The sequence below is a fragment of the Papio anubis genome, chromosome 3 (assembly GCF_008728515.1).
Source record: "Papio anubis isolate 15944 chromosome 3, Panubis1.0, whole genome shotgun sequence".
Lineage (NCBI taxonomy): Eukaryota > Metazoa > Chordata > Mammalia > Primates > Cercopithecidae > Papio > Papio anubis.
The window spans coordinates 27,679,348-27,706,156 of record NC_044978.1 but is presented as its reverse complement, the minus strand read 5'-3'; the positions used below and the strand labels follow the sequence as shown (position 1 = coordinate 27,706,156).

The following is a 26,809-nucleotide window of genomic DNA, read 5'->3' as shown; positions in this document are numbered from 1 at the left end:
AAAAATGCCTTTAAAAATTCTAATATTTCAGCAAGTAATAACTTGATGAGTTCAGTTTGAAATCAACATTTAAAAATATTCATACATCCCAAAGGATTAGAAAACACAGATGAAAGAGGCAGTGTGATCTTATATGAATACCTTTTACTGGCATTTTTTATTCTGAACATCTGTAACTATATAGAAAATTGTGCTACTTTCTTAGATATAAATACCAGAAACACAGTGCTAATACAAAATCTTTTTCTAACATCATATTAGGATAAATTTGTTTAGAATGGGGTGATAAAAACAGTGCAATATATAGGCAGTGGTGTATATAGCATTTTCACCTGTTGTTTAAACATGTTTAAAATGTGTTAAAATATTTAATTACACTTTTTTAGTTGAGTGTAAAATGTCTACAAAGGGCAGAAAAAGGATCTACATTTTCAATGGTACTCCACAAAAATTATATTCTTTCTAAAAGAAATGTGTCAAACTGTAAGTAAAAAAGAAAACAAACTCACTCATTGTAGCAATAAGATAAATTCCTGATCTCAGAAGCATTATCACTTTATGTATCCTAGCAAAGACGTAATCATAAAAACATGTTGAGCTGTCACCTATGTCATTTTCAGAATGCTAATATAGATAGTTCTTATAAAATATGATTATAATAAAATGAATTATGGTCAATGGAAATATGAGTTGTACAGACACCATTAAACATGACTAGAGGCTCGAATATTTAGTTTGCTCAACTAACTTTGATATTCTTTTAATCTAAGTTTTTCATCAGTAAAAAAAAAAAATGTTAAATTTTAACTTTAAAACCTTTGACGAATTCAATTTTTTATCCTTGAGTAGCTCAGAAAATTTCTAACAAATTCATCAGAAATTATTTTATTTACTAAAATATATCCCATCACATATATAAATTATTTCTGCTATAATACATTGTTAAATAAAATCTCTGGAGATAGTGTGAATTTATTTTTAAATTTGAGGTTGGAAGTTGTCACCAATTTATTTAGGTGCTTTCTCAAAAGTCACAACAAACTTGTTGACAGGATTATTTCTAACTTTGAATTTGCTTTGGATTGCACAATGTAAATATTCTAAGAATGTTTTCTAGAAATTGTTAGCCTTACCCATCACCAATTTTGTTGAGTCTTTTCTCCTAAATATTCCTTAAATCCATAACTTCTGATTTACCCAAATGCCCTTGTTCAATCCCTGAAAATTTTATCACTTAGAGAATTGCAGCCTGTGTCAGTAGTGCCCTGGTGAATGTTTGCAAGCCAGCTCTCTAAGCTGTGGTGGTACTGTGTTGGGGTAAGGGACGTGATTGTAGCATTTGACAATATCTGTGCTGTAAAGTTTCCCACCATGGGCCAATTTCAGGTTACTAATGTGACATCAACATGATAGCAGAGTTCTTGAAAATGAAATCATTGACCCCAAAATACAACTGATTGCACTATCTACAGTTCTTTCTGCTTCTCATCTTATTTCTTAAGGCATTTTGCACTCAGTTTCATAAATGATCTCTCAAATGTAAATGACAATCCCTGTATCACTGTCAGTGTCTTGCTTATACCTACGTGAATGACCCAGTTTCTCATGATTGTGCTCACTAAGTTTCGAACTCTAACCCCTCCCTCCGAAGCCTCTTTGTTCACTAATTTCTAGTTTGCACCTTTGTCTCCCTCTCAGTCCCCCAAATGCTTGCAATTTCCCACACTTTAGGCTTTGCTGATGGGTTCCCCTTAGCAGAAAAGCACCTGGCCTCTTGGACTTTGTCCCCAAGGACTCTTACTCAGGGGCATATGTAATTCAAAAGTTATCTCTGCTTAGAATTCATCTCTGTGGGTGGTCCTTTTAAATTGTCCCTCGAGATACTATATTGTAATTGCCTTTTACTGTTTAATTTCCTAGAGTAAAGAACAGAAATGATTTCTTATCCATCTTTGTACTTGTAGCAACTAGCCTTAATAATGTCATGTAATAAGAACATAACAAATGTTGATTGTTTACTATGAAGTTAAATGTGACTTGAAATATTAATTTAAATGGGTAAAATCATGTAAGTGGATCATTGCACAGCTGATAAATTTTAAACTTCAAAATACTACATAAAATATACCACATTTGTTCTTCTTTGTCTTTCTTCTCTCTTCAATCCCTCTTTTTCCTTCTCTTTTCTCTCTGTCTCTCCCCACCTTTCCAACACACTTTGTGTATTTTTTATTTGAAAAGTTTCCTTCTTTTGGAATAGACAAGTACAATATGTCATATACTAAAATGTCTGATTTACTTGTTTATTCAATAAAGTGTTATCATTAATATTAATTAAGCAACACTGAAAAGAAAGAGGGTAATCTTGCAAAGTTCTCTAGACAGTACCTACAAATGTGCATATCCTCTCAATGTGATTTGTAATCTGCAACTTCAGTAAAACTTTAAACATCAGAGATGCTTTTTGTTTGTCCCATATGGTCAGCGGTAACAACAGCGGTAAACAGGGTCTGTTTACTTTACTTGAATGATTAGTACCAAGTTTACTGCAGTTTCCTTCCTTGTTATAGCAACAATTTCCATTAGGAAGAACACATTTTACGAGTGCATTTCAGATGATATACAGCACTCAGGCCCTTACAAAATCCTCACTCAGGCAACTACACAGCACTTGGTGTACACAGTTGGTTTCTATATTTGTTGATGTTTATTTAACTTCAATCTATTTTTAATTTTCACCTAAGGATATAACAAATATATATTGAAAATTTAACATAAATATAATTGTTATCATATAAAAATTATTTCCAAATTTACTAAGGATGATAGCAATGGTAGATGGTTCTAAAAATTTACTCACCCAGTAACACTACATGGATAGAGGTAGATTATAAATTAAAAAGAGAATGTATAATATAATATCCTTAAGAAATTCAACTTTGTTTATTAACAAAATAGAATAAAACAATCAAAACATTGATGAGTACTGATGAGTAGTATCAGGCATATATGCAATAAATAGTTAATAATCATCAAACTAATTACTTGTATAAAAGTATAAAGATGGATGTGCATTAACAATTTATTCTGTTCCTTGTAAAAAATGTTAAAAACAAATTTGTTATTTTTGAAATACCTACAAAAGGAATTGCCACAAAAAGTATTATGCACTGAATTACTATAAGACATGTTAAAAGTATTTTGAACATACCTTTTTAAATATAAATATGTATATATGTACATATATTTATTTTTACTGTGATGACCCTGAAAAAGTATTTTAGCATTTTTCAAATCTGTAAATAATTATTAAGTTTCATGTATCATAGTAATTTCCCTAGAGTTCTCAGAGGTAAGAATATTCTAGAGCTATTTGTAAAACTTCAAAACATTGAACGTAAAACATTAATCCACATGGTATATAAGGTTGTACAAGCTCCCTACAAGCTGTTTCACTGTTAATTGCGGGACTGAAATAACGCAGAAAGGAAACACTTTTTTTTTTTTTCTCAGACTGAACAGTATCTCACGTCAATAGACTTACATGATTGGTGAATTTCTTTTAAGGAAGGGAAAGACATGAGTCATTAGTTACTAAAATAAGATTATTTTAAAAATTAGAAAAGTTATTTTTAAGGTACTAACCATGGACAGAAAGTATATGATTTAAATGACTATCAATAAGGGCATTTGAAAAATGCCCTTATTGAAAAAACTTGTACATGGTGGCATTAAATATATTTTATTGAACTGAGCAAAGGACATGAAAAATGTTTCTTAAAAGAAGACATACAAGTGGCAAAAAAAGAAATACATGAAAAAATGTTTAACATCACTAAGCATTGGATAAATGCAAATGTAAATCACAATAAAATACCATCTTACACCAGTCAGAATGGCTGTTACTAAAAAGTCAAAAAGCAACAGATGTTGGCATGGATGCAGAGAAAAGGGAACACTTACACAGTGTTGGTGGGGATGTAAATTAGTTCAACCACTATGGAAAGCAGTATGGAGATACTTCAAAGAACTAAAAGTAGAACTACCATTTGGCCCATGATCCCCACTACTTGGTATCTATCTACCCAAAAGAAAGGAAATCATTATATTAAAAAGACACCTGCATTCCTATGTTTATTGCAGCACTATTCATAATAGCAAAGTCATGGAGTCAACTTAAGTGTCCTCCAATGGTTGACTGGATTTAAAAAAATGTAGTACATATTTACCGTGAAATACTATGCAATATTTCATAAAAATGAATGAAGTCAAGTCCTTTGCAGCAACATGGATAGAGTTGGATCCTAAGCAAACTAATGCAGAAGCAGAAAATCGTGTATCACATGCTCTCATTTATAAATGGGAGCTAAATAATGGGTACACATGGACATAAAGAGAAAGATAACAGGCCGGGCGTGGTGGCTCATGCCTGTAATTCCAGCAATTTGGGAGGCCAAGGCGGGCAGATCACGAGGTCAGGAGATCAAGACCATCCAGGCTAACATGGTGAAACCCCATCTCTACTAAAAATACAAAAAATTAGCCGGGTGTGGTGGCAGGCTCCTGTAGTCCCAGCTACTTGGGAGGCTGAGGCAGGAGAATGGCGTGAACCGGGGAGACGGAGCTTGCAGTGAGCTGAGATTGTGTCACTGCACTTCAGCCTGGGCAACAGAGCGAGATTCCGTCTCAAAAAAAAAAAAAAAATGGAGAAAGATAATATACTCAGAGGGTGTGAGGGGAGTGAGAGTAGAAAAATTACTTCTTTGGTAAAATCTTCCCTTCAGGTAACGGGTACACTAGAAGCCCAGTCCCCACCGTTACAGCATATACCCATGTGACAAACACATCTCCGAATCCAAAAAATACGGTACAATAAATACATTTGATGTAACTCTTTCTAAAGTAAATATTCTATTTATGTTGAGAAGATATACAAGTATGTTTGTCCCTTAGATGAAATTACATTCATTTTAATATATGTTTTTTCTGAATTTCTGAAACATAAATATTAATACAAACTTCACACCATGTTATTCATGTACAAATGGAATGTGCACTTAAATTCATATTTAAAATAATTTGAATAAAATTTTAGATAGGGAAGTTGTTATCATTTGACACTCTAATATTCCAGTGTCCAACAGGGTAGCCAGTAATTAACTACATGTGGCTGTTGAACATTTGGCTTATCCAATTGAGATATGTTGTACTGTAATAATGTCAAATATACACCAGGTTTCAAAGACTTGGTAAGAAAAAAGAATGAATAATATACACTTAATGTTCATGTTGATATGATAATAATATTTTGGACGTGTTTAAGGAGGTAAAATGTTATTAAAATCAGTTTTGCCTGATTTTTCTTTTTTTAACATGACTGCTAGAAAATGTCAAATTATTAGGATGGCCAGCATTTTTTGTTTGTATTATGTTTCAATAGACAGTGTTTCTCTCGGTATAAAAGTGATAGTTTGGGCATGATAATAAATAGAGTATTATCTTCAAAATTTTAAAAATTATGATACGTTCAAACAATGGCAGCCATTAAAAGATGATATTCATTTGCAGTTAAAAAAATTACTGTATGGTCTCACTTATATGTGGAATCTAAAAAGGTCTGAAACATAATCCTCGGGCAAATCCTACCTAAGATAACTATACTGTCATCAGTGGAAAGCAATTTTAGGTTAGATGCAGTAAGTTATGACTGACAATATATGGTACAGTGTGGAAAATAAGAATGATTGGTCAATTCTCATTTTATTGTACTGCAATTACACTTAGAGTCAGAAAAGACCTTACTCTATTAATATGTGTATGACAAATAAGTAAATACTTAAAGAAATAAATACAATAAATGTTTCACTTGAACTGTCTAATTGTGTCTGCTTTTAGGATTATAAACCATTACATTAGCAAGCAAAATGTACCAGTTAGAGATCAGAGTGTGGGGAATGCCAGATACTATAGGTGAAAAAAAGAACTCTAAAGGCACAATAGCGGCAACCCATTAAGATAACCTTACAAATGGGAGATCAAAGGACATAATGAAGGATGGGGTTATTTTACAATGGGAAAACCTAAAACTTAAAAAAAAAATTAGTTGAAATTGGTATCGCTTCTCTTTCTCTCTTTCCATTACAGTTGGCGTATAAAAATAATTTCCTATGTTTAGGAGCAAAAAACTGTCCTTTTGGAATACATGTCTATAGGCTGGGTCTCAGCAATCATTTTGGAAAATCTTTTCCCTAAGAACCCAGATAGCAACAGCAACACAGAGTGGAAAGCAAGGAAATGATGCTGAGTGGTATTTCCCAAAATAGCCAGGGAATAGCTATGAACTCTGACATAAAATGTTTTATAATCAGCCCTAGCACAGGGACTCACACTTGTAATCCCAGCACTTTGGGAGGCTCACTTGAAGGCAAGAGTTTGAGACCAGGCTGGGCAACATAGAAAAGTCCCATCTCTACTAAATAAATAAATAAATTAGCCAAATGAGGTGGCACACTCTTGTAGTCTTAACTACTTGGGAGGCTGAAATGGGAGGGTTGCTTGAGCCCAGGAGCTCAAGGCTGCAGTGAGCTATCATAGTGTCACTGCACTCCAGCCTGGGTGACAGAGGGAAAACTTAGCTCAAAAAAAAAAAAAAAAAAAAAAGGATAATCATGCAAACCAACGTGCACATTATTAATTTTGTAATGCTACTACGTAATAGAAGAGTTATTCTCCAAATATGTCAGGTGATTCAATTGCTGCAAGATTTCATATTACGATAATCTGTATATATGGGATTATCTTGTAGTAGCTATAACATCTAACACAATGATTCCCAAATCAAGGTAAGCTTAGAATTATCGATGCCTTTGTGTTTGAATGCAAGGTTTGGTCTTTCAGAGATAATTCATGAGCTCTATGCCAGAGGTGAATTCAGTTGCCCTGGAAAATTTTGTTGTTTTATTTTTTAAATGGCAGAGATACAAAATAGTGACACATTATGATGTATAAATCAGTACATTTGAACAAAGTAAGGATGCCTGTGAAACCACTATGGATGTTAAATATAGATAGATGATAGATAGATAGATAGATGATAGATAGATAGATAGATAGATAGATAGATAGATAGATAGATAGATAGATTTCCAGCACCATAGATGACCTGATATTTTCATCCCATTCCTTTTCCTTTCTTGCAAAAGCTACCATCATATTAACTTCTTTTTTTAAAAATTTATTTATTATTATTATACTTTAAGTTGTAGGGTACATGTGCATAACGTGCAGGTTTGTTACATATGTATACTTGTGCCATGTTGGTGTGCTGCACCCATCAACTCGTCATTTACATCAGGTATAACTCCCAATGCAATCCCTCCCCCCTCCCCCCTCCCCGTGATAGGCCCCGGTGTGTGATGTTCCCCTTCCCAAATCCAAGTGATCTCATTGTTCAGTTCCCACCTATGAGTGAGAACATGCGGTGTTTGGTTTTCTGTTCTTGTGATAGTTTGCTAAGAATGATGGTTTCCAGCTGCATCCATGTCCCTACAAAGGACACAAACTCATCCTTTTTATGGCTGCATAGTATTCCATGGTGTATATGTGCCACATTTTCTTAATCCAATCTGTCACTGATGGACATTTGGGTTGATTCCAAGTCTTTGCTATTGTGAATAGTGCTGCAATAAACATACATGTGCATGTGTCTTTATAGCAGCATAATTTATAATCCTTTGGGTATATATCCAGTAATGGGATGGCTGGGTCATATGGTACATCTAGTTCTAGATCCTTGAGGAATCGCCATACCATTTTCCATAATGGTTGAACTAGTTTACAATCCCACCAACAGTGTAAAAGTGTTCCTATTTCTCCACATCCTCTCCAGCACCTGTTGTTTCCTGACTTTTTAATGATTGCCATTCTAACTGGTGTGAGATGGTATCTCATTGTGGTTTTGATTTGCATTTCTCTGATGGCCAGTGATGATGAGCATTTTTTTCATGTGTCTGTTGGCTGTATGAATGTCTTCTTTTGAGAAATGTCTGTTCATATTCTTTGCCCACTTTTTGATGGGGTTGTTTGTTTTTTTCTTGTAAATTTGTTTGAGTTTTTTGTAGGTTCTGGATATTAGCCCTTTGTCAGATGAGTAGATTGCAAAAATTTTCTCCCATTCTGTAGGTTGCCTGTTCACTCTGATGGTAGTTTCTTTTGCTGTGCAGAAGCTCTTTAGTTTAATTAGATCCCATTTGTCAATTTTGGCTTTTGCTGCCGTTGCTTTTGGTGTTTTAGACATGAAGTCTTTGCCCATGCCTATGTCCTGAATGGTACTACCTAGGTAGTTTTAGCTGTTTTGGATTTTACCTAAATACATTCATACTTGATGGATGCTTATATGCTCTGCTCCTTTATCCAGCATTATTGTTTTTTCAGTTTTCTTACATCCAACCTCTCAACCATCAGCACTTTTGCTTCTGCCCCTACATCTATATTGAAAGTCTCATTCCAAAGCTACCATTAAGTTCCTTACTGCCAAACCTAGTGGCCAAGAAGAATTCACTATTTTTTGCCTTGGACTCAGCTTTGAAAAATGTTCATCAATTCTTCCTTAGTAAAATGTCACGGTGGTGCCCTGCTTTGGACACCACCTGTTAAAATGCATTTCAGTTTTAATTCTGGTATGGACTGAATTGTGTCTCCTCCAACTTCATATGTTAATGCCCTAACCCTCAATGTGACTATATTGGGAGATAGGACCTAAAATAACGTTAAGGTTTAATGAGGTCATTAGGGTGGATCCTAATCTGATAGGTTTTGTGTCCTTATAAAATGAGACATCAGAGAGCGTTCTCTCTCTTCGGTGACAATGCAGCAAGAAGGCAGGCATTTGCTTACAAGCCAGGAAGACAGCCCTCACCAGACACTGAATTGACTGGTACCTTGATCTGAGACTTCCCCATCTCAAGAACTATGAGACATAAATTTCTATTGCTGAAGCCACCTGTCTACCATATTTTGTTATGATAGCCACTAAGATGGTTCTCAACTCCTCCACTTTTGCTTGTTCTTTCTCTCTTTACATGCTCATCTTGAATTACCCAGCCTTCTGACAGAGCTTCAGTTTCTATCTGTATATTCCCTATCTTTATTTCTGGCTGAGGTCACCTACTCGAACCACAATATTCTCCAAACAGAAGTTTGTGTATTTTTAAAAAATATACCAACATGTCCAAAATTTAACTCAATGTCTTTCCCTAAACTTGCATCTCTTCCTGTGACCCCTGCTTTAATAAACAGAAACACCACTCACCTTAGTAGGCAAGCTAGAAATCTGGGCATTATCCTTGACTCAAGTCCTCTCCCTGTCATGTATATCTAATCACTCAGCAATTCAAGTTAATTCTGTTTATAAGCTATTTCGCAGACATGGTCACATTCCTTCGTTTTTACTGTTGCTTCATTGGTTCTGGCCTCATCATCACTTTTAGCCTACATTAGTGCAACATCTTAATTTTGTTCACTAACCTCTGCTATTTTTCTCAAATAAAGGTTTTCATATACTAATGATCTAATATCTATGAATGGTAATGTAATATTCATTTTTATTTTTCTAATTATTAGAAGATTTCAATATGTAATAGTTTAGTGTAGCAGTTCTGCTTTCCCTGGAAAATGGGTTTTATTTTCCTCATAATGTCATTATCAAATCTATATTGCACTAAGAAGTGTTTCATATAGAGTGATAACATTTTGAATACAAGCATTAATAATTAGGTGATTTAAAATTTTTAAAAATATTTTAGAATTTTAGAATTATAGTTACTTCTTTTAAAGAAAGAACAATAGAACTCTTATACAATTAATGTCATATTAATTAATGTTAATATGATGTTCACAATTGATGCATTTTACTGACAAAAACTTAATTATTTTTATGCCTACTAGAAACATATCTTCTTTTGGATATTTGTATATATAAAGATCATGTTGAATTAACAGAAATTTTTAATAGTTTAACATTAGAAGTTGAACACACAAAAACACATACACATCCTAAAGTACATATATATGTATACGGTTTTGGGAGCTGCAACTTAGAACAGTTTAATAACACTTCAAAAATATATCACATTTACCAAAACATCTCATACAGTTTTAAAAGTTCATACTCCTCATAAGACTTCACACAATTTTAAGGTGTAGTACTACAGTCAAAGAAATCATTATTTAACTCAGGAAATGAAGTACATAGGAAGCAGTTTCAAAACAAAAATTCTTTCTCTGTGTAGTAGTCAATTATACCACTCTTGATTATCTAGAAACTCTAAATGAAGTAATTCATTTCTAAAAGCAATAAGCATATAACATCACTTCATCATTTCAATTGAGTTTCATAACCTAAGCAAATAAAGGCATTTTTTTGAACATCACTTCTGAAGTTAAATGCCTCAATTAGTGTGTGGTCATCTTGTGTGATGGCAAATCACTTGTACTTACTGGCAGATTTAAGTCAAAAGTATAGTATCCCATGCAAATCATACTTAATGTTATAATTCGATTAAATTTGAATTGGAAGACAAGGAAATATTTAGCACTTGGTATAGAATAATAGCACTATTAACTCATTTTTAATTCTACGAGAAACTTTTGCACCGGAAAATGAACACACTTTACTGAATATACTCATGACAACAAAATCCAGGGTGAAGGATGTACACCACCTTCCCATCTTACCAGAGAATTTGGTATTTCCTCTCTATATACAAAAGCATGTCACTAAACTTACTATTTATTGGATCCTATTAAATAGCTTTCCAAGTCTGTTAATCAAACAAGGCATGATATGAAATACTTGAAGCACACTATAAGGATTTATTTTAAATATGTTAGTAAAAATCAATTTTTAACAATTATTAACAATACCAAAAACATGAAGAAAAATTAAATAATTGACCATTCAATACCTATGGTAAAATAGTAAAATAATTTATCTAATCCACAAAGAAAAAAGGTATTTTTGAAAAACACCTTATATCTTCTGTAATAACACTGCAATAATATAAGAATACTTGATAATGTGGTATTTTTTTGCCATTAACTTTTTCCTGTTTGCAGATTACCCTTTACTATCTTCCATTTTATATCATGGCAGAGAGTAAGAACCTGGAACTCAAGAAATCTGTCTACCTTTGTATCCACCAGAAAACAATTAATAGATCATGATAGGTTTCTAACTTCTTCTGCCTTAGTTTATCCCTCTAGATATTCACTTAAGACATTTTTAGCTTTCTGAGCTTCTTTTTATAAAGTATGTGGAGGAATGCATCCTGGATATGGAAAAAATGTCTCCTTTTTAGTCTTACTACATCTGTCATTTTGATCACTGTCCATCTGAGATTATATACTCCTAGGGGAAAGGAAACTTATCTTTGTAAGTAGCTGTGACTATCACAACACCCTATACACAAAGGTACATAATACATGATTTCTGAATAGATTCCTTTTCCCATTAGTGTTATACATTTTTTATTCATGATACCTTAGTATTTTACAATTTTGTAAAATCATGTCATTATACAAAGCCTGTCACTAAACTTCACAAAACCCAAGTGGATTTAGTTATCAGGTAGTTTTATGGAGGGAGAGAAAGAAATGGATGTGTTTATAATTCTCATTAAAGTATAAATATTTTCTCACTAATGCAGACACAATCCACACAGGTCAGTTCTGTATCTCTGAGGAATCACTATATAGTTTGATGCCTAGTTTAAATAAGGGTGAAGCACTGAAAATGTAATACCTTAGAAGAAGTTTGCTTGGTGAGACCAAAAAGAATATTAAAATATTTCCTGTAATTGCAGCATTACTTAGAAAAACATTATTTCCACTAAATGATGTTGTGAACATCATTTTATCATTGTTATGGAATGGTTTTGATTATCTAAAAAGAAAAAGTAATCTCATGATTGCTGATTGCCAAGCAATTTCATTACTGAACTAACATCTCTTTATGACTAAAAATGTAGACCTTTCGTATTATACATAAATTTGACCTAATGGTAGAATCATTACTATATTCACTAAATTCATTGTATTTACTACAAATAATTTCCATAAAATTTTTAGCATATTACTTTCTAATAGTTAATGAAATCCACATAGGTTGCCTTCTATCCAAATTCAATATTCCCTAGTACTTTATATGTAATGTGTTTTACTATATCTTTATCAAAGCTTTTTATTGATTATTTAGATTTCTGACTTGTAAAATGTTATTTATAAGGACAATGTTCTGATGTACCTTATTTCTTTAGCAACATCAAATTACATCCAAAAACACAGGATTATTTTTCCCCTTGACAGGTGCAAGCAGTAGTATTCTAGGCAAGATTATTTTTACTGATAGGGCCAGGGATCGCTTTTCAGCGTCTTTGCTGGCTATCATAAAAATAACATATTACTCATTCATGTATTTTTATTGTTTCTCTTCCACTATCACACGACCAACAATAACTCTATTTTGAATAAATATCTTACACAAACATATCCATTTAATACTCTTGTTGATGCTGGGTAAACTATATACTATTGAAATGATTTCCAAGCATGGCTGTAGATTTTGACTACTTTTATTAGTCAAGTCTATGTATCTTTCTGTTGAGAGATGGAGGTAGCGGTTAGGAGATTAGACTGCTTATTTATTAAAACTATTTAGTAAAATGCCCAAAATAATTTCTGCATTTTCATAAAATTTCAAACTCCAACAGATAGTGCAGTTGGGTTAGCTTTTTCTAAATACTCTGATATATCAAATATCTGCCTTTTTATTTATGTTATTCTTTCTGTTCACTACCCTTTGCTCATTTCCAAAAGTTTAAATTCACTTGTCCTTAAGATTAATTTAATTATTTAATTTCCACCACCTTCATAAGGTATCCCTGATTTCCAAAACTAAATATCATATTTTCAACTTACATAATATTTTATAGGCTTTTTAAATAACACTTATTCCCTTCTATCTTGTATGATAGTATCATTCATACAGACATATGCACACACACACACACACACATGATTATATGCACACGTAAGTTTTTCCCTGACAAACCACATTTTCTCCCTGTTATCCTGCCATCATGAGCACACAAAAGAATGCCCACTACAGCAGGAAGCACAGGGAAAAACACATAGACTTCATAATTAGGACAACATGAGTTTGATTAGAAACTCAGTCACCTATTTGTTAATTTCTGTGTATTTCACCTCCTTTATATAAAGTAGAATAATAATGCTGCGTTCTTTTTATTTTTTTTATTTTTTGGAGACAGAGTCTCACTCTGTTGTCTAGGCTGGAGTGCAATTGCATGATCTTGGCTCACTTCAACCTTTGCCTCCTGGGTTCAAGCGATTCTCCTGCCTCAGCCTTCTGAGTAGCTGGGATTACAGGCATCTGCCACCATGCCCGGCTAATTTTTTTATTTTTAGTAGAGACTGGGTTTCTCCATGTTGACCAGGCCGGTCTCAAACTCCTGACCTTAGGTGATCTGCCTGCCTCAGTCTCCCAAAGTGCTGGGATTACAGGCATGAGCCACCACATCCTGCCAATGCTGCTTTCATTTTATCATTTTTGAAAAGTACCTAACCTAACAATACCCTTATAAAGAACTAACAGTTTACCGGATCATCCTGTGTTGTATTCTGCTTAGTAACTTAAAGTGAAAATACAACTTAACCATATCCAAAGAGTGTATTTTTATCATGATTTAAAAATTTATAAGCTACAACTATTTTTCATATATTATTTTGCTTATATAAACGATCACATAAAATATAATACAGTGCTTTAATAAAAATTATCATAGAGTAAAAATATTATCTTTATTTATATGAATTTTTAAGAAGAAAAATATATTTAAGTAACTTCTCCAACATCAGACAGCTGATAAATGGCTAAATGTCAGGGGCATAATTCAAAAAAGACCATTTACTGGCAAGTACATATTCTACTTCCTATCTTTTCTGGAAAAAAAAAAAAAAAGAATTTTGGTTTCAAGTTCTGAATTAAATTGAATCCTGTTTAATTTTCCTCCTTTGGTGATTTTCTAATACCAACTAGTAAATTTACTTGTCTTTCTTTTACACATAGCTTCTAAATCCTTGTTTTTTTTGTTGTTGTTGTTGTTGATTGTTTCTTAGTCCTTTCTCTTTCAATTATGTTATTATTATTAATTATTATTGCCATGGAGTCTTGCTCTGTCACCCAGTCTGGAGTGCAATGGTACCATCTTGGCTCACTGTAACCTCCGCCCCTGAGTTCAAGTGATTCTCCTTCCTCAGTCTCCCGAGTAGCTGGGATTACAGGCATGTGGCATCATGCCCAGCTAATTTTTGTGTTTTTAGTAGAGACGAGTTTTCACCATGTTAGCCAGGCTGGTCTTGAACTCCTGACCTCAGGTGATCCGCCCACCTCAGCCTCCCAAAGTGCTGGGATTACAGGCATAAACCACCCATTAGTGGCCTCTTTGAATTATTTTTAAAGAATAACCTGGTATGTAATTTTGGTTAATCAAGTCATCTTTATGACACTGTTCTAAAAAACACATTTAGTCAATCTGAAGACACACTTTGGCAATTCAAACATGTATCAATTTTTCCAAAGTACTTTAATAAAAATAAAACTCTTCATTCGAATGTCAATCATTGCCCTTCAAATACATGCAAACTACATCTGTTAATCCATTTTGGTTTTCCAATGAAGTTAAAAAATTTGACTGTGTAAATAATTGTTTTTGATACATGGTGATAACTGGTGAAAAGCTCCTCCTGCTCTAAAATAATCTTGGAAGCAGCATTGAGAACCTAAAGTCTTAAACTATAATCAATGAGAATTGATGATATTCATAGTTATCAAATATTTCTAACTGTTCATTTCAGAACTACTGAATCCCTTAGCTTTTCTCTATGTTTCAATACAACTTGAAACTTAAATTCACTAAATTATATAACTTTTCTTAAGAAACAGCTTGTACTATGAGAGCAAGCAAACAGACCATATTGTGTAAAGCAACAGGAAAAAGAACAAAGAGAAATTGGAGAATGAATCTTGTACTCACGGAATGCTCTATAAAATTCTTCAAGAGCCAGGTGCTTGTCAGCATTGAAATCATCGTATTTCAATAAATCATACAAAGTACAATCAAAGAGATCCTTGCCAAGTTCCTCCTGTTTTATCACCTAACAAGAAAATTATAACCATACCTTTATATTTGTATCTTAAAATTTCTATAATATAATTTATTATATGTAATAATCACATAATAGATCATTTCATGTCTGCAGCAGGGCAAAGAACTCAATTTTGGAAAAATCCAGGTTTTTAGTTACTGAACAATTATTTTTAACCTTTTCAAAGATATAAAGTTATGATGTTAAAATAGGTAATTACAATTTTGTTCAAATGTTCTAATATAAAAGTTTCACAGTGAGATGCAACACATCTGAACATTTAAAGAACATTTTGTATTTCATGCATTTTCTTTGCTCCATTTATACTGACTCAAGGAAATACTTCTGTATGAAAATTGCCTCCTGTGTCTCGGTGACCTATGTCAAAATAAAACAGCGGTCTCTCCCAACAGAAATAGTGAGACAGTTTTTTCCAACTTTTTTCCTCATACGATTTGTAAAATAATGAAGTTAGGTTATTTTTTTCTTCTCTGCCTAAACTCCTCCCCAGCTGGAAGTTAAGTCATTTGAGATTGTGCATGAATTCCCTCGGTCACAAAAGAGCTATTAAGCAAATGACTGTTTCCAGGAGCCAGATAGAATTAATGCACCAATTGATGATGAAAATCTATCCAGGCGTGAGTGAAGAAAATCATCAAACTTCTTTTCTAGTCTGTGCTCTAGTCTATGGACTGTGGCTGCAGCTTTTTGGTACTCTACTGATTTTGACTATTTCCTGTCATATAACAGAGCTTCCCAAGATTTTTCAGACATTTCTATTGTGGTAGCTGCATAGCTGTGTCCGTGGTTTTTCATACTCTCTCACATACAAAGGCAGGGGTTTGTATTGCTTGAAGCTGTGCATCACAGTGGTTGGTTGGTTTGTTTGAAAGGTAGTGCAGTATAATCAGAAAACGAAGGCTGCAAAATCAGGTGGCTCTGGGTTCGGGACCTGCCAACGCCATTTAATACCTCAATAATTTCTGGCAAATCATTTAAGCTTTCCTCAGTTAGAAAATGAATGTGAAGATTTACACACACACACACATAGAGTCAGGTGTAAGACGTAACATACAGCATATACTCAAAAGTGATCATTTAACATTAAAAATAGTAATTTTTACATAATGCATTGCTTCTTTAAATAATTCACTGCAGACTTCCAGACACTGGCTTGTGCATGTTATGGTTGCACATTCACAATGAATTATCGTTTCTTTTGGTGGAGCAGAATGTCTTGGACTTTCTTTAGTACAGCAAAGGCAGATTGGCGATGCTACTTTCTAAAAATCTTCAGATGCTTTTGAGCTATTTTTTCACCTTTTCTGGAACACTCCTGTGTTGAACGTTTCATGATGTCTGAGTGTAGATAGGCTGAGGAGATAACTCTGAAAATGGAGCTAAGCATCTGGGTCACAGGAGCCTCCAGCACCCTCTCTAGCCAGCTAAACAGTGATATGTAATGTTAGCACATGCGGTGCTAAATAGAACTTTTGCAACTCAGTGAGTTCTTTATTTTTGTGTATGTACCAGTGTTAAAATTATATTGGTTAAGCTGATTATTTGTTACCTTGAAGAAGAAAAAAGGCAAAAAGCTTACCTGGTTTAACTGACTCATATACATAGAACTTGTAGATGGCAAGCCCTAAACCTTTGCACAGTCCAGCTGGTTGGGTTAACAAAACTACCTAATGCTGAAGCCATCTCTTCTATAAGCTTAATAAAATATATATATATATATATATATATATGTTTTTTATATATATAATATATATATAACCATTTTTCTATTTAGAAAGCAACAGAGCTCTCAGTCATTCTCCATTTGTTACTGGTTAGATCATAGAAAATGACTTTTGACTTTTCCTGGGGACTAGGAGTAGGGGCAGTGTGCACAATTCTATCCCTTTATGCATTAAAGATGTGCAATGTTAGCGTTGTAATATTTGGGATGCAGTGGCACCAGACTTTGTTCAGACATTTTATGACTTTTAGTCTCTTATTTATTTGTAAATAGAGAGGAGCACAAAGATGGGGGCAAAGCTTTTGTCATTTTCTGTCTCATGTTTATTTCTGTTTTAATATTTTACAAACTTAATGTATTAGACCAAGATAGTGGACTTCTCACTTTATACTTACCACTGGCTCTTGCATAAGACTAGTTTGATCTTGATTTGATCTTGGCCTTGACTTGGTCATGATGATACAGCTTACACTGGGCAGGCCATTTTAATGCGTGTGACCTTGAGAAGCCGGCCCTGGCTAATAAACTTCTTATTTTTTTAAGCCCTTATCATCTATACTGAAGCGTATCCATGCATAGGACAAAGCAGATTAATTTTCTTATTCTAAATATTTCAAATATGTGTCTGCTCATTTGTCTCATTTAAGTAGTCAATGAAATACCCCACTTAAAACATGATTCTTAGTAATTATTTCTCTCCTTCGTGTGTCCTGATGGGAAGCTTTGTCACATTCTGGTGTTTACTAGTGAGGGAGGTACTTTCCTATGACTTTTCTTCTTTTCTGTTTTTTTCACATGTTTACTGAGGTATAATTGATATAAAAATGGCACATATTTAACGTGGAATGTTTTATGTGTTTATAGGACATTTCAATCAGCATGGAAAAATTGGTTTAGATATCCCGAATTTTTGTCTGTGTGTTGGTTTTTGTTTTTGTTTGTTTGTTTGCTTGTTTGTTTTGAGACAGAGTCTTGCTCTGTCACCCAGGCTAGAGTGAAGTGGCGCATCTCGGCTCACTGCAACCTCTGCCTCCCGGATACCCAGAATTGTTATAGCTTTACAGTCATGAGTGTTTGATGGTCAGAAAGAAAGTATGAAAAACTATACAAGTGGACTTCCTTCCTCAGTCCACAGTAACCACTCTTTGGCACGGGGGATCCAAACTTGTAGGACTTTCATAGTTCCTTGCACTTCTTTCATTTAGTGTTTGACACTGATTCCAAAAAACTCATTGTAGACATCTCAAAAGGCACATGTTATTCCTTGACTAGCAATTCATGACACTGCCAGATTCACTAAATATATTTGAATACATATTCAAACATCTTGTGATGATACTTCATGATCTCATGCTATTCATTATCTCATACCATTTTACCTCTTATAAAATGATATAAGAGATAATAAGTGGTATAAGAGGTAACAAGATACCATCTTATGATCTTGATTGGTCAAAAAGACCAAGCAGATTTTCACTTGTTACCTCTGATAAAATGGTGAGGATGTTTCCCAAACCTACCAAAGTTGGTAAACTCCTTAAGGAGTTGGATAGCCTTAAGGCAATCAAAATAAAATCTTTTACACTTTTTTCCCACTGGTCAGAGGTCAAGTTATATGACTCTTGGGCCTCCCAATGGTTTGGTTCAGTGTGAAAAAATAGAAGTATTAGCAGAATGGATGGCCTCAGGGGAGCTCAGACACACAGCATGGAAGAGGGAGTATATTTTGAACTTCAATGTAATAGAATTGTCAGAGTTGCACAAGGACTGTAACAAATCAGGAATGACTCACTGTCTTGGTACTGTATTCTCTTTTGTTCCAAAATAAACAATAAAAAAAACTTGGACATCCTCAAAATGAACTATTCTCTTTACTGTTTTTACTATTCGCCTTCACTCACTTATTTAATCATCCATTCAACAAATTCTTTCAGACTGCCTGCTATGTGTCAGGCATTGTCCACAACCCTGAAAATACAGCAGACAAGACAGACAAAAATCTTTTCCATATGAAACTCATATGCTGGTGAAGGGAGAGCAAAGAAATACAGTAGTAAATATATATACATTTTGCCATAGAATGAAAAGTGATATAAAAATAAATAAAACTGAGAAGAAAAATTGAATGTGCCAGAAGTGGATGTAAATGTACTGTCTCCCTAGTGTAGAGAGGTATGGGTGTTAGATTTCTAGGATTAGGGGAAGATTTGGAAGTACAGGATTATTATGCTGACTTTCATGGAAGATATACAAGACATGGGATTGATTTCGATAATGTGAAGGCAAGCCATGGCTATGAAGCTATGGGTGTAGGGGAGAGAAGGACAGAAAAGTAGGATCTTCTAGTTCTATGTTCACTTATTTACTCTTTGGTGGGTTCAGGTGAGAAATAGCAATTGTGAACCCCAGGAGCAATGCACCACTCATAAGTTGAAGTTATTTGAGTTCTTCTCCATCTTTTGCAAAAATATTTTCCCCAAACTAATCATGATCATGTTGAAGTCATATGTTCAGTGTCCAGTGCTCCTCTAATTAAGAGAAAGCCCATTTGAGTCTTATTCAAGTTGAGGAGAGGAAGATATATTGTTACTTTACTTGCAAACATGTACATTACTTCAAAGACCAAAGGTAAGAAAATAAGTATATCCCTATGGTAAGAATGTACATTTCCAGGTATTAGATGTATGCTTCTCTCATACAGTCAATATAAGTTGGTTCCTGGGCTACTTGGTCTGAACAGCTTCTTGTCTCCTCCCTTTCTTCTTCTCTTCTTTTTCCTTTCTTCCCTCTCTCTTTCCTTTCCCTTATTTTCAATCAATATATGCCCCAAACTATACTAAGTACTAAAGGTGAGTTAATAAGAATGACACAGTCCCTGCTCTCATGGAGTTTTTATTCTAGAGACAATGACTGAAAACATGAAATCTAATTGTTAAGTGAGATAATTACATATTATCAGCAGTACTCTAAAAAATAGATCATGTGAAAGGACAGAGAGTTAATAACTAATATTGCACATTTTATGTGTTTAATTATATATAACAAATGCTATCCTACAAGAGATGTATTTTGTTGTTGTTGTTGTTTTTGAGAGGGAATTTCACTTTTGTTGTCCAGACTGGAGTGCGGTGGTGCGATCTTGGCTCACAGCAACCTTTGCCTCCTAGGTTCAAGCAATTCTCCTGCCTCAGCCAGGTGAGTAGCTGGGACTACAGGCGCCTGCCACCACGCGCAGCTAATTTTTGTATTTTTAGTAGAGACGGGGGTTTCACCATGTTGGCCAGGCTGGTCTTGAACTCCTGACCTCAGGTGATCCACCCGTCTCAGCCTCCCAAAGTGCTGGAATTACAGGTGTGAGCCACTGTATCTGGCCTGGAGATGTATTTCTTAAAAGATTTGAATGGAAATAATTAAATTAAATTTTCTTTTAGATTTTCTAAAGTGCCTAATATAACATTTAAAACAAATCAATATAGTCATCTTTAATTCTTTTGAAAGACCAGTTGAAGAGAGATCATTATTTTTATTAAACCACTGGTGGAAAGAAAAGTATTTTATTTTTAAGGTATCCTACATGGCTCACAAAGATTTTCTGAACATGAATACCAAGTTTTTAAATGCATCTTGACAATGTAAAGATACTACAAACAATATGTTTAATATTTTAAAGCCTAAATGTTAATACTATAGTTATCTTGTGTATGTTATGAACAACACTTAAAAAATAACTGAAACTAGTTACTAACATTTTCAGGTACAATTGAAAGCACTAATTTTTTAATTGTGGCTTTGAACTGGGCACATAGCAACAGTTACAGGCTTTATCTTTCTCTGTTAAGTGATCATTGTTCCTCTTATTATTCTCCAATCTTTAGCTAATGGCAAGGAAATTGCCAGCACTACTAAGATCCACATACTGGCATTGACAATGTCATTCTAAGTCAAACACCTGGTTTCTGCTGCCTTATTTTGTATTACTGATGGGATTATGGGCATTTAAATGCATGAAATAGTTGTCCATTCTGCTCTAAGGGATGATCTGGACAAATATCGTTGTTCTTTATACTCGCTGATGTTAAATAGGATTAATTACCATGGCATTCCCTGGAAATTCTCACTTAATCTCAATCTTCTATCCATACAAGTGTTTATTTATTTGTATTTACTTTGTCCCACTGAAACAGCATTTTATCTGTGAGATAAAATGGTTATTATAAATCTCATAGCAAATAAGTATGTTGACTAAATCAGAACCTTTTTAGAAATACTTATAATTGTGAAAGACTTTATGAACTCAATGAAAGATCAACTGTTCATTTCCCCATGTAACATTTCTAATGATTTTTAAAGAAAAATACTTAATTTGTACACATGCTGCAAAAACCTCATTGGCAGTCCCATCTTGTAAGCTTGAAAATATACACTCTTATTTATGCTCACTTTTAATTTAATTCTGTAAGTATATTCACATATGGCAGTCAGTGATCAAATGGTATTTAAAATCAAATATGTATAACATAATAATCTAAATCCTGTGAATAAGTAGTTCTTTTCATTATTTTAATAAACAGCTGACATACATGTATATAAGGGAAGTATTTTACTCTAATATGCATTTTCTTTTTTTTTTTTTTTTTTGAGACAGAGTATTACTCTGTCACCCAGGCTAGAGTGCTATGGTGCAATCTCGGCTCACTGCACCCTTGCCTCCCGGGTTCAAGTGATTCTCCTGCCTCAGCCTCCCCAGTTGCTGGGATTATAGGTGACTGCCACTGTTCTCGGCTAATTTTTGTGTTTTTAGTAGAGACAGGGTTTCACCATCTTGGCCAGGCCAGTCCCGAACTCCTGACCTCATGATTCACCCACCTCCACCTCCCAATGTGATGAGATTACAGGCGTGAGCCACCGCGCCGGCTCCTAATATGCATTTTTAATGTAAATCAGCTTATGAAGATGACAGAATCTAAATGGAGAAAAACCTAAATCAATATACTCAATACAGCAGCTTATCTAAATTCAGAATCACAAGGCAATGACTTTGCTCACTTAAATTCTATCAGAGTTATTTTATCAAATGGGGAAAGGGCTAAGAAGCAGATTTTCCATGTTGTTAGCACCATTTTACTTCAAGTCCTCTGTGTGCTGCTGACAAAGTAAGGCCTCCATTCTACCAAGTGAAGCCTGCTGTGCCTCCCCTCATCTGACACTGTGAACCAAGTATACAGGGCCACAATGCCAGAAATAGTTGCCTGTGTTCCTCTAAGGAACACTCTGGACAAATGCTTTTGTATTTCATACCCTGGTTTATTTCTGTGACCCAGTGAAATCTATGGCTCCCCATATTGCTTTGCATAGTTCCCAGTGTGGCCCCAAACCCATGCTTCTCCAACCTAAACCCATCATTGTGTCCTCTGGAAATCCTGCTCTCTGATCAGAAAAGTCTATATTGTCCTCAATTTCTCATACAAATATCTTCTTCACCATACTGACTTTAGAAAAATCTGACTGCGCCTTAAAATTATTCGTTCAGTAATTTTAATGAATTTAATCAGAGGTTATTTTTTCTCATATCTGTTCTACTTCAGTGTAAGAAACGTGTAGATAACTGCTGTATAGGCACTTCTGGATTATGTTTCCCAAGCAAGTCGTTTTCCACATAGATAAACAGAAATATATAGATATAGTAGATAGATGGATAGATAGAGATAGATGATAGATGATAGATAGATAGATAGATAGATAGATAGGCCTCACTCCTTTGAATCTCAGGCCATTCAGTTACATGACTCTCCTATTCTCTCCCCAAAGTTTAGCTCCTGTTTCTCAGTATTTCTGTCTACCCATAGTCTTTCAATATTCCCGGAGACTTAAATAATAATGTGAATAAACCACCCAGAAGAGCTCTATGCTCCTTTTCATAAGAAATTATCATTAACCTTCTTTCTTGAAGTGACTTTTTTTCTACATGTCAGCCTGTCAGAAAGAATATTCCTATACCTAAAGTTATATCATTCAGAATTTTGTTTTCAAGAATTGCACATCCACGTCTATTTTAGTGATAATGTATGTTCTTGAAACCATAAATGTGTTGTGTGGCTAACTGGCTGATGACAGTAAACATACCTACAATACTTATGGGAGAAACTAAGATGCCTTAGTCAAGTTTGTGACCATTCTTTCAAGAAAGAAAGTTCTTTAAATGTTTGTCCAGGCTTTTCAGGGATTTATTCTCTGAGACATACATTGTAAAATTAAGTCAATTTAGACCATAGCTTTTCAACCACAATTTTCGCTTAAGCAAGCATTATTGAAGCTCAGATTTTACAACAGCCCCAAAGAGAATACTGAATTCTTACTGTCAGAGAAGATGGCTTAAGAGAAGGAATACAAAGATCCAGATAATAAAGACAAACCTCAGACACCTGTTTATATTTTAAAGGGAAAAACTAAGGTAGAGATTTCACACCTTACGCAAATGGAATAGCAAGTACTTTTGCTTCTTCTTTGAGTACCAGAATCAGTTACTGGTAGACGAAATAGGACGATTCAGAGTTCCACATCCTCATTCTGAATAGTATTCAGACAATATAGCACAGGTTTAAACAACAACAACAAAAAAGAGAGCCACTCAGAATTAAAGGATCAAATTATCATACATGCATTTTCAATAAAGAGAAAATAAGCAATGGAAAACAAAGACACACAAACAAAAAAAAAAATCTGTGTGTGTAAAACTTTAACTTTTTCAGATAGTAATTAAGGCACATATGTGAGAGAGAACAGTTCTGTTCTATTCCTGCAAAAAACACATTTGATAAGTACCCCGCCCTATCTTATCATGTAAGGCTCTATTTTTTGGAGAGGCAGAACCCCTCAAGAGAGGGGTAAAAGTGGGTGAGATACATACTTGAGGAAATTGAAAACTATGAGGATTTATTTATTTATTTATTTATTTATTTATTTATTTATTTATTTTTGAGACGGAGTCTTGCTCTGTCGCCCAGACTGGAGTGCAGTGGCGCGATCTCGGCTCACTGCAAGCTCCGCCTCCCAGGTTCACGCCATTCTCCTGCCTCAGCCTCCCGAGTAGCTGGGACTACAGGCGCCCGCCACCTCGCCCGGCTGATTTTTGAAGTTTTTAGTAGAGACGGGGTTTCACCGTGTTAGCCAGGATGGTCTCAATCTCCTGACCTTGTGATCTGCCCGCCTCGGCCTCCCGAAGTGCTGGGATTACAGGCGTGAGCCACTGTGCGCTGCCCGAAAAATATGAGGATTTTACCTGGCTCTGAAGATGTAAAATATATGGCATAAGACAGAGACCAGGAATTTCCACTAGCCTCTAGAACTGCAGATATCTGTGCCCCTTTGGGAAGCCTATGATAGATACTGCGATTAATCTTGATATTGTTATCAACTCTACCTTCCTTAAAAATGGATGGCAACTTACAGAATATATACCTTGCCATTCGTTTTCAGGGAAGGTAGATGTTGATAACTGTGAAATGTGATATATTTGGTTATACAAATTTAGGAGGAGGATCTAAAATACAATCATATTGTTTGGCATAATAAGAGCCCCAGGAAAAGTACAGAAATTAGAGTTGAGAGACAGACTTATCCATTATATCTAGGGTATAAAGAATGCAAGGCTCATTCTATACAGAATACAAGGAAATAAAATATAAAGGATGTACTCAATCTAAACTGCATTTCAATGTGTGATTTGTGTAATATGTAATGTAAACCCACCCTCTATCTCTCTTGTACATCTTCAATCAAATATCCATGCCATTTTGCAAATGGATTTTTTTTTTTCAGAGCTCAAAGGGAAGTACAAAAGAAACAATAGTGCCTACATCAAAAGAGTGGAAACACTTTAAATAAACAACCTATAAAGCATTTTAAGAACTTAATGAATCTCAAAGAAAAGTAAAAGCCAATCAAACCCAAAGTCAATAGAAGAAAAAATATATAAAAATTAGAACAGAAATAAATTAAGTTGAAGAAAGAAAACAATACAAAAGGTAAGCAAAATGAAAAGTTGGTCTTTTAAAAAGATAAACAAAATTGACAAACCTTTAGCTAGTCTAAGGTAAAAAGAAAGAAAACCAAAATAAATAAAATCAGAGATGAAAAACTAGACATTAAAATGGATACTGCAGAAATCCAAAGGTTCATAAGATGCTCCTATAAGCAACTATACGCCAATAAATTGGAAAATCTAGAAATGGATAACTTTCTAGACACATAAAAGCTACCAATATTGAACCAGGAAGAAATCCAATATCTGAACAGGCTAATAACAAGTAATGAGATTGAAGCTGTAATAAAAATTCCTCCAGCAAAAATAAGACTGGGACCCAAGCTTCTCTGCTGAGTTTTACTAAACGTTTAAAGAACTAATACTAATCTTACTCAAATTATTCTGAAAATTAGACAAGGAAGGAAAACTTCTAAACTCATTCCATGAGGCCAGTATTACCCTGATTCCAAAACCAGACAACAAAGATATATCAAAAAAAGGAAAACTATAGGCCAATATCCCTGATAAAACTGATGCAAAAATCCTCAGCAAAATACTGGCACAGTGAATTCAACAATAACTTCAAAAGATCATTCATCATGATCAAGTGGGATTTGTCCCAGTAATGCAAAAATGGTTCAACTTACTCAAATAAATCAATGTGACACATTATATCAACAGAAATAAGAGCAAAAGCCATATAATCATGTCAATTTGATGCTGAAAAAGTATTTGATAACATTCAACATCACTTCATCATAAAAAGTATAAAAAACCGGGGGATAGAAGAAATATACAGCAAAGCCACAGCTAGCATCATACTGAATGGAGAAAAACTGAAAGCCTTTCTCCTCTAAGATCTAGAACATAAGGATGCTTACTTTCAACACTGCTTTTCAAAATAGTTCTGGAAGTCCTAGCCAGAGCAATCAGAAAAGAGAAAGAAAATTTGGAAAGGAAAAAGTAAAATTACTGTTGTTTGCAGGTGATACAATCTTATATTTCAAAACAAACCTAAAGACTCCACCAAAAAACTATTCACAATAGCCAAGATTTAGAAGCAACGTTTAAGTGTTTATCAACAGATGCATGGATAAAGAAAATACGACCTGTATACATGAGGGAGTAGTATTCAGCCACAAAAAAGAATGAAATCCTGTCATTTGCAACAACATGGATGGAACTGGAGGTCATTATGTTACACGAAATAATCCAGGCACAGAAAAACAAACTTCATATATTCTTACTTATTTGTGGGAGCTAAAAATGGAAACAATTGAACTTACAGTGATAGAGCATAGAATGATGATTACCAGAGGTTGAGAAGGGTAGTTGGTGTAGGCTGGTGAGGAGTGGAGATGGTCAATGGATAATGAATAAGAACTAGTATTTTATAATACAACAGAGTGACTATAGACAATGATAATATTGTACATTTTCCACAGCTAGAAGGGTTTAATTGAATTGCTTGTAGCAAAAAGGATAGACGTTTGAGGTTATGGATACCCCATTTTCCATGACGTGATTATTATGTATTGCATGCCTATATCAAAGTGTCTCATGTAACCCTTATGTATATATACCTACTATGTACCCACAAAAATTAAAAATTAATAAATAAAAAGAAGTGACAGAATCTTGATTATAGTCATGCATACCTGAGGACTTCCAGATGTTTAAGTATTTAAATTGTGAATAGTGCTGCAATAAACATACGTGTGCATGTGTCTTTATAGCATGATTTATAATCCCTTTGGGTATATACCCAGTAATGATTGCACTATTCACAATAGCAAAATTTGAAGTCAATAAATGTC

At 34.3% G+C, this 26,809-nt stretch overlaps 1 protein-coding gene across 5 annotated transcripts in view; it reads right to left on the bottom strand.

The window, feature by feature from the left end:
• FSTL5 (follistatin like 5) overlaps positions 1 to 26,809 on the bottom strand; it is a 795,441-nt gene that overhangs the window by 359,429 nt on the left and 409,203 nt on the right. For all 5 annotated transcript variants that reach the window (XM_021938126.2, XM_021938127.2, XM_021938124.2 and 2 more), the window contains one exon: positions 15,114 to 15,234. In XM_021938126.2, the coding sequence (XP_021793818.2) occupies positions 15,114 to 15,234 (121 nt within the window). The remainder of the gene's footprint in view (positions 1 to 15,113; positions 15,235 to 26,809) is intronic.